This window comes from Rutidosis leptorrhynchoides, chromosome 1 (assembly GCF_046630445.1).
Source record: "Rutidosis leptorrhynchoides isolate AG116_Rl617_1_P2 chromosome 1, CSIRO_AGI_Rlap_v1, whole genome shotgun sequence".
Classification (NCBI taxonomy): Eukaryota; Viridiplantae; Streptophyta; class Magnoliopsida; order Asterales; family Asteraceae; genus Rutidosis; species Rutidosis leptorrhynchoides.
Genome location: NC_092333.1, coordinates 216048191 through 216061600, shown reverse-complemented (window position 1 = coordinate 216061600; position 13410 = coordinate 216048191). Strand labels below are relative to the sequence as shown.

Sequence of the window (13410 nt, the reverse complement as noted above, 5' to 3'; positions counted from 1 at the left end):
AGGACGTACCTTCACTTATTCGTAGAATTTACAACGCAAGATCTCGAGTAAGATTCAACAACTACTACTTCCAACTAAATTTCGGGACGAAATTTCTTTTGAGGCGTGGATAATGTAACATCCCGCGTTTTTCCGTTAAATTTAATTTTAACACCGCCTTTTTTTTTTTAAACATAATCTTTCGTATTTAAATTAATAGTTTCCGTGAGTAACGTTCATTATATTCCCGCTATTTAATTTTGACATCACCCGTTTACTCGAGCGTTTTAAAATATTCGTTTGGTTAATTACCGCTCCCGCTTTGAAACTTGAGGGACCAATCTCGTCACTTGGCCAAATTGGGGCAACTAGTCACCACCTCCCCACCTTCCTCACCATTCAACCATCTCCCTCTCTCTCTCTTTCTCTCTAGCAAGAACGCACACACAAACCCCAACTTCATAAAATCATCATCTAAATCCGGATCGGGAAGCAAACTTCAAAACAAATTACATATTCGTGATCCTCTCTTCATCCTCTTCGATTTGGTACCAATTTCATCCGTTTTGGGTAACTTTCTAAAATCACTAATTCTCTTTAAATTCGTGTTTTTGACTTGAAATTGTGTTAGTTAGTGTCTATGGCTCGTGTCTAGCATGAATATATGTTTTACTTGCTCGATTTGTTGTTTTGAGTAACTAGTAAGAACAATTGAAATGGGTGTGCTTAATCTTTGATTTTGGATGAGTTAATGTTGATAAATTGTTAAAGTTCATGTTTTAATTGTGTTACTAGTATCACTAGCTTCAATTTGGTGTGTAGGTTGATTTGGAAAAACATCACTAACATGATTATTGATTTTGTGATTCTTGGCTAGGGTTTGATAGCTCTTAAAATGGACTTTTGATGCTTGAATGCCATGAAATGTTAATTGTTAGTGTTTAGTAGTAATGTATGCTTCATTACCTTCAAAACGGCATATCGTATGTGTAAATTGGATTCCCGAATCATAAAATACGTTTTACGAACTTGAAACTTTGAAAATAAACCTTTCTTGATCAATTGACGAGTTTTCTGTTATTGTAAATGATGTTTTTGCTTGATGAAAAGTGGTTAGTTGTATTCCTTGTCAAAATACCTTTCCAACGATATAAGATACTTGTTTTGGATGTTTACGGTTTAGGATTTATGGGTATTTGAAGTTGGATTCGTGCATAAGTTGAAAACTGCAGAAAATAGCTGAACAGCATGGTGCGCGGCGCGCACCTCACCCCGCGCGGCGCGCAAATGGGTCTGGCCAGATTCTGCTCACTTTGTCACTTTTCACGCGAAATGTTTGACTAGCTATCGACCTCCGATTCACATGAAACTCGTTTTAATATACTTGTATATGAATAACTAGCATAGAAAAATAGTCCGGGACCCGACCCGAACGTGTTGACTTTTTCGTTGACTTTGACCAAGTTTGACTTTTAGTCAAACTTAACCAAACTTTTATGCAAACGTTCTAACATGCTTTTATACGTGATTCTTGCATGAAACTTGACAACGTGATTCACATGCTATACTATTCGAGTCGTAACGAGCCATAGGACTAATTGAACACATTTCGCCCGACCTTGTGTCGTAACCGGTTAATTGATACAACTTACTTGTTTAGGTCAAGGCTAAGCAACTTTCATGCACACGTTTACTTTGTGAAGTACCTTTATACTCGTGCACTCGAGGTGAGATCATAGTCCCATCTTTCAACAACTTTTATACTTTTAAATTATGGGATGAGAAACATATACAGTTTTATACTACATACTTTTATACTTTGAACACAAGTACAAGGAAACAAACATTCCACAGCGAGTTAGAACAAAAATCCTCAATTCGATTATCATTAGTTACACTTGCAGGGTGTAAGCGAGAACTTATATTGTGTGGCCATACGGGTTTGACAAACCCTCATTACGGACGGTTCGCTACCGTCTACGGATGAAATATATTTTCGAGAAACAGTGTATGTTCTAACACTATTGTGATGGGGTTCTATGGGAGGAAACGTTAAGTCTTGATAATTGGGTGCTCGCGAACAATACTTTTGGAATGCAAACGATTTTGATAATCAACTATGGGAATACTAAATCTTGTGGTTCAAAAACAACGTTTACAAACACCTATGATTTCACCAACGTTTTTCGTTGACAGTTTTCTATATGTTTCTCAGGTTCATACTCGGCTACTTGATACATGCTTCCGCACACTTTGATTTCTTGCTTGGGGTCAAGCATACATACATGCATACGCTAGTGATAGCACCTTTGGATTCAAACTTTTATTTACATACTTACGCTATTTACAGCAACTGTGTTTTTAAACTAATTATGTCGCAAGTTATTTCATTTATACTTTATGACTTTTGTAAACTTAGACTTGTTGTCGAACGGTTTTGTAAACTAAACTTGCAAGTCTTGTACCTTTCAAATGAATGCGACATAATTTTGGTCAAACGAGTCTCATATAGGGACTACGACCACGCAACGGGACCTAAGTTAACGGCGCCGTCAATAACGGTTTTGGTCGGGTCGTTACATTTTGAATTTAAGGGTTTGTGGTGTTGACAAATTTTAAAAGTAGTTTTGGATAGTGTTAGTAACTTAATGTCTACAATTTTTTCTCACTATTAATATCTTTTTAATTATATATAAATTATATACTACATAATATTTAAAGAAAATATTAGTACATTAAAAAATTTTCATGGAACGTAACGCTATTAAAGCCTAAGTTATATTATTTTAGAATTATTGTAGTACATTAGTTTTTGGATAAAAGTGTAACAAGCGATTTAATTTTAAAAAAGTTGTTCGTCATTTCAACAAAATAATTATACTCAGGGGAGTCATCATGTATAATTAATATTATAATAATTATATTTTCGTGTTCATATATATTTTAAGGACTTAAACTTTAAATTCAAATCACTTCCATATTTATTGCTAAAAAAATGTTTTGTTGGTAGTGCATCGAGGCTCAGTGTCGAATACAATTTATTGTGTTTAGATCGTAATTTTATTTCGAGTTGAACGGTGATGGCGGTGGAACCTAACTCGTGGCGAACAGGAAAATAAATCCCTTAAAAAATTTGGTGGATTTTGTTTAGTTAGTTTATATTGAATAGTGAATTTATCTTTTATACCCCGGAAGTTATTTTTTATAACCCTAATAAATTATACTCTCATTTTTAGTTTATATATATGTATATATACATAAATATATAGATATTAGGCTTATATTGTGAAAAGCCAAGCCATCTAAAAAAACATAGAACTTGTGTGTTATGTAAATTTTAAGTAACCAAGTTAAACATATATGGAAAAAATAAAACATGATGGTGTGTTTGGTAATAAAGGAAATAGAACTTTACAGGAAAATGCAACAAATCTATACATATATATACAGAATAATATTATAATTTATATAATCTATATATGTAAATTTATATCTATAGATATATATTACATTATAATGAATAATTAATTTAATTTAATTAGAAAATGACACCTAAGCAAATACTTTTTTATTTTATATATATATATATATATATATATATATATATATATATATATATATATATATATATATATATAATTTATATATTCGCAAAAAAAAAAATGATAATTTGAGTTAATATTAATAATGAGTCACTCAAATACTTTAACCATCATGTATCGTTAAATTGAAGAATTGAAGATCGAAGAATTGAAAAATACTTATAAACCAAATTAACAAATCCCCTTTTAAAAATTTCAGTTGCAAATTTGAAATGAAATTAAATAAAATAACAATTCAATTTTCCAAATAATTTATCTAAGTTGATTTTGCCTTTCAAGTCTTTGATTGATTTGGACATAAAAAGACTTGAGACGCAGCGACTCGTTTTCTGCTACTTGCGTTCACTGACCTCAAAGGCTCAAAGGATGAAGATAAATCGATGACGTAATGAATCACGTCATATACCTTCGTCATTACAAACGTTTCTTCAACTTGTCCGTTTCTATATTTTCATGTCGGATGACTGGTAATTTACTTCCTTACCAAATTAAATACATAGCTTTCATTTTGTTATTTAGTAGAGTGACTAGACTTGTGTTGGATCGAGGCCCTTTATGATCAATTATAAATTGAATCGATAGAATTAGCCCAATTCCAATTATGACGCACTTTTTCAAAAAAACACACTCACCTGGGGATGACAATAGAACGAATATGAAGCGGGTGATGCCGTATCCATATCCATATTTATTTAGTTTTTGTTCATCCGGATTAATATCCATAACTATTCAGTTTCAGTTCATCCATCCAAATTTATATTCACTGGATAAAGCGGGTTAATGAATATTCAACGAATATTAAAAAATGTTATAATATTTTCTAGTGTGCGATTAAAATAAAAACGTAGTATAGTAAAATAAATATAACATGACATAATTAAAATGTATCTACAAGAATGTGTAATTTTATTCGAAGATAGAAGATAATTGGTTAAATTTATTAACAAACCTAGATTATGAAAAATTAAATATGAAGATTGTATGATTATTTTGTTATACGTATTATATTATAATATCTCGTAACTATTTTATTATAAGAGTGAAAGTAAAATGTAAATCTAACGGTAAATGCATATGTAATAGTAATTATGAAAGCATATATCTCCAATTGTATCTGTATATATGAAAAAATTGGGCTCCAGTAAACGTTATGCCCCGAACGGTCGATCAAAAGGATTGATTTTATCCGACAGTATCAAAAGGAGTTGATAATCAGCTAGTCTAGAGTTATTGTGGGGTTTGAATAAACATAGTTGACGGATTGGCGAAGGTTGAGGTTGTTTAATGTCTCCTTCGAGTGGGAGATTGTTGGAGTGCGAAGTTCGAAATTTAAAAAAAGGAACGAAGATGGAATAGCAAATCGTGGAATTCCTGATTGAGGCAATCTCGCGACCGCGATAAGCGAATCACGACCGCGATAAGCGAATCGCGACCACGAGGATGGTCAGGCCAGAATTTGATTTGGAATAGGACTTCGTATTATGTTTGTATTCGTCTTAGTTTAGCAGTATAAGTATATCCCATGTACCTATAGCCTATGTACACGAAAATTAATAGTGAAAATCTCTTGTTTGCGTCCGTGATCTTTCTCAGTGTTTTAGGAGTTGGGATATAACCACGTTAAATCTGCGTCGTTTAATGCATTTATTTATCGTTCGTAAGCTTTAGCAGTATCGTTTGTGGGTGAGTGATTAATTTACATCACTCGTCTTGTTGAGTCATATAATCCTAACACAAACATTATTTTGACTCAAGAAACCGATGAACCCAACAACTTTGTGATGATTCTAGAATCTTGCATCAAAATTAAAAGAGGTGTTGTACAATTGAAGTGTTACTTTATAAGAAGTTTTTTCAAAGAATAATAATTTACTTTCATTCAATAATTAATTTTAGAACATTAGTTTGTTCAAGACCAAAGACGAAGATACGTGATCCATGTTAATGATTTGCCACCCTCAATTGATTATTCTATTCACAACATCTACATCCATAAATTATAATTTAGGCCCCATTAGTAAATTTGGACCAGCTGCAATCCCTGTTGTCCTTAGTATTTATGATAATTGATGACGTAGGGTTTAGCCCAATTAGGGTCTACACAATTAACTTGGGCCTCAAGTCAATTAACCCTGATTCCCATCTATAAATATGGGGCAAAACCTACATCAAGTTCACAATCTCCCAATCGCATACAACTCTTACTCTCTCAATGAAAGCACCACCTCATACGATCATTCGATCACACCGCAACGCCGCCACCGCAAGTCCGCAACGCACACGGCAGTTATCGCCAGATCTTCTCCACGATCGTCTTCACGATCGCAACTCTAGGGTTTTTACCTACGGGTCTTGTAGGGTTTTTTCTCCCTTTGCCGTCGATAGGGTCCGACTATCGACCGGCGGGCAATTCGTTGGCCACCCTCCCGAGATCATCATCTCGGGTACGGGTTATTCACGGTAACCGGACCGGAGATCAACGACATTGACGCCTAAAAAAACCCTTTCGCATTGATGTCCGTGTGTATGTTTTCCCTTGGAAAAAATATGCATGAACATTTGGCGCCCACCGTGGGGCGCGATGCATTATGTCTCGTGTTTCTACCGTCTATCGTCTGGTTTGAGAAGGTTTGTCTTTTCTTATTGAGCTTTTAATTCGTTATATGCGGTTTAAGTACATGAATATTTAGCGCAGATGTTCGCGCGCTTGCGCAACTGTCCACGCGCTTTTGTCCAGGTTACGCACACTTTGCGCACAGTTGTCCGAGACTTTAGACGCAATTTTCATGCGGTTTTACGCATGGTAGTTCACGCGGTTTCCCTGCGCACTCTGCATGCGGTTCTTTGCGCATCTGTTCGCGGGTTTACGCACAGTTGTTTGCGCAGGCTCATGTGAACTTATTTTCCGCAGCATAATGAGAAGTTCGATACGATACTTGACAAAAATATCATACCGAACTTGGGGGACTTGATGACGTAGGGTTTAGCCCAATTAGGGTCTACACAATTAACTTGGGCCCCAAGTCAATTAACCCTGATTCCCATCTATAAATATAGGGCAAAACCTACATCAAGTTCACAATCTCCCAATCGCATACAACTCTTACTCTCTCAATGAAAGCACCACCTCATACGATCATTCGATCACACCGCAACGCCGCCACCGCAAGTCCGCAACGCACACGGCAGTTATCGCCGGATCTTCTCCACGATCGTCTTCACGATCGCAACTCTAGGGTTTTTACCTACGGGTCTTGTAGGGTTTTTTCTCCCTTTGCCGTCGATAGGGTCCGACTATCGACCGGCGGGCAATTCGTTGGCCACCCTCCCGAGATCATCATCTCGGGTACGGGTTATTCACGGTAACCGGACCGGAGATCAACGACGTTGACGCCTAAAAAAACCCTTTCGCATTGATGTCCGTGTGTATGTTTTCCCTTGAAAAAAATATGCATGAACAATAATTTAACCCCCATTCGTTATCTGACTTAAAAATAAGTACTATGAGTTTTTTTTTATAATTCTTTGATGGGAAGTTAAAATATGGGTTTAACTTCGTGATGCTACTTTGATGCTTTCTGTATATTTTGTATATGATTCAATACACATTGTTTAGATCGTGTTCAGTATTAAGTGTGAGATCATTATTTATTATTTTCCGTAAATCGAACATAATAGACTTTGATTTCTTGAGGATCAATCAGTAAGAGCTTTCAGTTAGATTTTTTTTTTTAAACAGTTTTTACACTTCTTGACAATCATTGAAGTTTATTTCTGGATTCATCTAAATACATATCATATGAGTATGAATTTTGAATGGTATCCATAGAGTAAAACATAATATATCTAAATAATTAAACTACTAGTCACTGTACAGTATCTTGCATATAACTACAGTACGTAGTTTTATTAACATATTGGACAGCATTAACTCATTAAAGCTGCGAAGAAATCGTGCTCAAAACCCAAGCTTTCGAATCCGAATCCTAAGAGGATACTGCTGTACAATATCAGTATATTTTCTTTTATGAAATCTGAGAAACCTGTCAAAATGGGTAACAATGATCAGGAGTGTTAGATTATTGGCCTACTCGTAGATTTCGCATAGTCACAAATCATATAATTTTCACTAGAGTTGGAAGTATTTACCTTTTGATTGTGCATTTTCAGATGTTTGAGAGGAGTGATCATTCAAATGCTCAAGAATAATTTCGTCAACAGATGAAAATTTTGCAGGTAAGTTATCTTTCAACTCGTAAGCTGTTAAATCCTCTGTTTCATTAACTCCATTAATATAATAATCTTCATGATGAGAGGTATCACTAATCATATCAAATGACATAATCCGACTATAAACGTCACATTCAGTTGATGTCTCATCCACATCCATCGTTGATCGTATACTGCCAGTTGACTGGTTCATTGACATATGGTCAAATATGGATTCTTGACCTGCAGATGTTACATCTGCTGGTACTAATTCACCATGTTCGTTGTTTACCGTCGCGTATTCATAACTAGTCTTTTTCATAGTTTTACTTTTATTTACAGTAGTTGAGATTGAATCCACATCTTGACTGTATTCTGTGTAATTATCGACTCCCGAATGAATCTCATTTAAACGTACCAAGCAGCTTGCTCTCGAGATGTTGCTACCTGAGTAGCTTTCTGTCATATTCTTCACAGGAAAATTAACGGATTCTGCACGAGACAACGGTAACTGTTGTCTTCTTGCAGGCTTGATGTCTTTTTTATATGAAGTTTGATTACAACCACTTCCTGATTTTCGCGTACTGCAAATTGTTGGCTTCATGAATCTTGGTATCTTTGATGGTGGCTGTGAAACTTTGATTTCGTCTGCTATTGCTGGGATCATCGATGATGATAGTAAACTATCGAGTTTCTCAGTCGAACGTGATGATGTCTTTGTTAGAGAATCCAATTTCTGATTAAGTTTCTTAATTTCTTTCCTTAATCTGTCACGGTTGTTTTCGATCTCTTGCATCTTGCTTTGTAGGTTACTCATTGCTGCTTCCCTTGTTGCTCTTGCTTCCTGATCCAAATTCAAGTTAACGGGTCAAAACGGGTAATTTTTTTGTACGGATAAATATAGGCGAGGTTGGTTGACCAAGTATATGTTTTTTTATCCGTTTCTGAATAATATACAGTCAATGTGGTAAGGATGAACAGATAAATTGTGGTATCTTTTAAGTTTGAACGAACCGAATAATTTTGTTAAAATGTATGAATTTGGTTCGATCAACTCACATTTGATTCGGTCTTCCCTAAGTGGATGCTTCTCAATCGTAAAGCAAAATTTAACGAACAAACAGTTTCACATAAATCCTCTTCTTTCGGACTGACATGAACTAGCATCAATGTTTTCGAGTCCTCTCCTGAAAACAAAAAGATCAAATAACAAATCAAACATTAGAGTTAGGAAAAAGTTTCAAACATTCAATCCCACTCCTCAAATCACCATTGCCAAAACACTAGCTAGTGCACATTTCAAGAATAAAAGGATTCAACAAGATTAATTACCATGACATATGGAAATACGTTTAAGCGAAATGATGGAGTGATTCCATCTTTTAAAATTAGATTTTCAAGACAGAATGGATTTGGAGACATTGGTATAATAATAATACGTTACAAGCTAGCGCTATAAGATTTCAGAAATCGCTTATATCAAATAATGGTGAACCTTCCTGTTTATACCTTCCTGATAGTAAACAATCATAAATAAAGATTTTGTTGAAGTTATGCAAGCAATATACAATGAGGTACGAGTAGTTTCGGTAAGATAAATATAGTTACCTAAGGAATCCTTAAGCACTTGTGTCAGCTTGCTGTTCCTGTAAAGCACAACGATAATTGATTTAAATACTATTTCATGAACAGTTACAGTTGCAGTTACGGTTACCTGTAAGGTATATGGCTATTTTTTCTTTGTAGAGCATTGATGACATCACCAAGGGCCGAAAGGGAAAGATTGATAGCTTTTCCTTCTTCGAATCTTCTCCCACGTGCCTTTGTTTTAACGACACGTTCACTTCCTCCCAAATCAACCATCCAAATTTTGTTTGTAATCTTTCGTCTCTCTGTTGCATCAGAACAGGTCATTGACATTCGTATCATGCTGCAATAAACGAAACTTCATAAGAACTTTCATAGGTGGGAAAATGGGCAGCTCGGCAGTTTGGTTAACGGGTGAAAATTGATGTGTCAGATTGACTTGAACATTATTTGTCCAAAATAATATGACTTCTATAAATAAATACAATATCAAATACAAATAAAATTATTTTAATTGTGATCTAACTTTTAGAATAAACTGGTTTAAGAGGTTTTAAGTTCGACCCACTTGATCAGTTTTCGCTTAAGCTAACTTTTTGTATTTTACCCGTTCATACGTCGATATTGCCACTTTTAAAAAAAATAAAATACTTGCTCTTAAATCAGAATAAAGCAGTTACCAGTGAGATCTACTAGAAACTTTATTCGAATTTGTTGAAGCTGTTGATCTTAGCTGGCTTCCAAGCCTATATAGGCTAATAGCATGATTAAAGTTGCACACTTGAATGGATACAAGATTATCGATAGCAACCCCACCGTTGGGATCCGTTTGAATCGAAAGACTGCAAGTAAGAAATTTTCATATTGCGTAATTGTTAAGCTTCACAACTTTAATGATGAATTTATAAATGTTCCGGCATTTTGTAATCTATAAAAACTCACCATGGGGGCAAAGGATCGGTTGTTTTTCTTGCCTGTGGGATAAGCAAATCTTTGAGATGACCGAGGTATATTTCAAGCATACTGAAACTAAACAGATACGTATGGTTGCTATCTGCTGCTTGCTGAAATAACGCTTCAATTGTGCGGGGCACGACACCTGGACTATCTGGATTCCCCTCCTGTATATTAAGGTAGCAAAATGGGCGGGTTTGGTAACAGGTCAAAGTGGGTAGTATTAGTACAAGTTTATGGGTCAAAGTTTGTCTAATCTTTTTTTTTTAATTAATATATGCCAAACATGACTATGAGAATATGTCATTCAAATTATAAGTTTATTCTCAATGATATAATGACGTAGTAGTTTGATCCTTTACAGATAAAACATAACTCATATCGACCCATACTAAATGGGTCAAAATGTTCACCTTCGAAGAATACTAGTATATACAATTTTTACAGATATGTTAAAATGTTACCATGGTGAAAGTTTTTCCAGTTCCTGTTTGCCCATATGCAAGTATGCAGACATTATATCCATCCAACGCGGATTTAATAACTGGTTCAATTTCCGAAAATACTTCATCTGAATGTTTAAGTTCAACAGTCATTTTCTACTTTGTGGATAATACGTTAGATCTAATAAATAAATAATTATGAACCTTGTGATGAAGTAGGATGCATAATCTTGTCAAAGTTGTATAGCTTTGTCTTGTTCTCGGTAAACTTAAGCAAAATACCATTTGAATCTACGGGAACAACAGGGCTGTGTTGTCTAAAGTTTTCGCCATTTATGGTCGGTCTAATGCGACAGAATACACGAATGTTTCCTAAAACATCAAAACAATGAAGAAATACAGTAGCACCTCGAGATGGCCTAAAAGACTTTCATCTGAATTTATAAGTTTTAGTGTGTCAAAATCAATTTAAAGGTTATGTTATTTTTAGTAAAACTATAATTAACAATTTAACATCTTCAACAAAATGATTTATGAGATTTTATGTATTAAAAAAACCCCCTTCGACCAGTTTGCGTAATCCAGGGTTTCTTTTATTAAACTTTGTATGTTCAAACCATTGATCAATAAGACTGGATCGGCCCGTTTATAACTAAATGGGTCGAAAGGCGATTGAATTTAGTTACCTTTCAATAACAGAAATTCATTGAGAACTTGTCTTCTTTGTGCATCCAATCGACTAACTTCTTCATTTAACGTGGCAAGTTCACCTTATGACAGTAGACACACAGAATTTATACATTCACCATAGAAATAAGTCTTTTTTATCTTAAATTTACATATGAAAATAAATTGAACAAAGGTCTATAATTTACCATGAATTTGTGAAATGCAAAAATCATCATTATCATTTTCATAATCATCTGTTGATGGAAAGCTTTTGATAATGTCAAGAACAGTATTAGCCCATGTTGAATTAGTTTCGTTATTGAATCCCAAGAGTGAATATATTGTTTGAGATAAATTCTTGAATGATTTCTTGTTGCCCTTCATCTTCATACATCACTCCATATATTAATCATACGACCTATCGTTTATAAAATGCTACAGAAGTTTTAAAAAGTTGAAGATTTGAAGATAATTTGAACAACCTTTAGAGACAGTTATTGTGTGAAGAACACACCCTACTGTTGTAGTTGCTACAGACTACACAAAACCATCATGACATTTTTAGGAATATAAGGTGTTGAATTAACCCTTCATCTGAAGCTGACCCACTTAAGTATAGGAAGTTAACCTCTCATTATCTCCCTCTAATTAGTCAAGATCATCAAATCAAAAAAAAGGACTAATCAAGAAAAGTAAAAAGAGCCTCAAAACTTAAAAGATAAGTGAGTTGGTAAGTCCACACTATTTACCTCTCACGTTATGGGTCTGAACGGTCTCGAAAAGGAGAATTAAGATAAGTTATCCGAGTGGTCGAGATTTGAGGCTTTTTATATGGGACGCGACAAGAGGCACATGAATAAATTTAACGATACGAATTCTTTCAAAATTGATAATAAATGAATGAATGAACGTAAAGAAGGTATTGAAATAGTGGAGATGGTCAATTATGATCATGATCTTAAGAATTAAGGTTTGGTTTGATAATAAAAAAGGAATTGAAAATGGAAATGGTCAGAGTTATGACCAAGACAAAGATCATGAAGTTTTAGTTGTGAGGGTAGTTAGTTATGAGTGACTTTGGATTCTGTTGCAAACCATTCAAATAGTTTGTTTGTTCAACTGTTAATGTAATGTGATATAAGATTTGGAATAATATGTAATGTATGTTGTGATAAAGACATTGGCTGACAAATTTGAATCACGGGTGTATACCTAACTGCACAGTAGATAATTTTGTATTATAAATATCAACGAATGTGATTTGCATATGATGCACATAGAGAATATATTTCATATATCTCCATTATTTTACTCTCTCTTATTTTAAGTTTATTAGTAGCCTATATTCAAGAACAAACCTGCTAAAGGTAGTTATAAGCCTACTGAATTATAACACAAACCAAACCACTAAAGGTAGTTATAAGCCTACTGAATTATAACACGTTATCAGCACGAAGAGCTTAGTGTAATCAAAGGATATCTCAAACGATCACGAGTCACTAATCAAGGTATGAAATTATTAATAATTTTCAGACTCGAATATATCAAATTTTGGACTAATAACATTTTAAACTACTAATTTTTATTAAGTTCTTAGTGCATGTGTATTGTTCTTATTATATGGTTGGCTCTGCCACCTAAATTATATATGGTCGACACTGTCGCCTAACTATCATTTATGTTTACTAACTTTTATTAACTTCACTAACATTTATATTTATGTTATATATGGTCGGTTATACCGCCTGAATTATATTTATGTAATCTAACTTTTATTAACTTCACTAACATTTATATTTATATTATTTAAGTTATATATGGTCGGTTATACCGCCTGAATTATATTTATGTAATCTAACTTTTATTAACTTCACTAACATTTATATTTATGTTATTTAAGTTATATATATGGTCGGTTATACCGCCTGAATTATATTTATGTAATCTAACTTTTATTAACTTCACTA

General features: G+C 34.1%; 1 protein-coding gene across 1 annotated transcript; it reads right to left on the bottom strand.

The window, feature by feature from the left end:
- Nucleotides 1-7348: 7348 nt before the first annotated feature.
- LOC139868251 (kinesin-like protein KIN-14T) lies at nt 7349-12485 on the bottom strand. The gene is made up of 11 exons (XM_071856579.1): nt 11650-12485; nt 11461-11544; nt 10979-11146; nt 10796-10902; nt 10320-10498; nt 10058-10219; nt 9505-9720; nt 9399-9436; nt 8850-8977; nt 7731-8634; nt 7349-7624 (listed from the first exon to the last, which is right to left on the bottom strand). Exons 1-11 carry the CDS (start codon nt 11831-11833, stop codon nt 7509-7511), a joined length of 2286 nt encoding a protein of 761 aa, XP_071712680.1. The 5' UTR covers nt 11834-12485; the 3' UTR covers nt 7349-7508.
- Nucleotides 12486-13410: the final 925 nt, after the last annotated feature.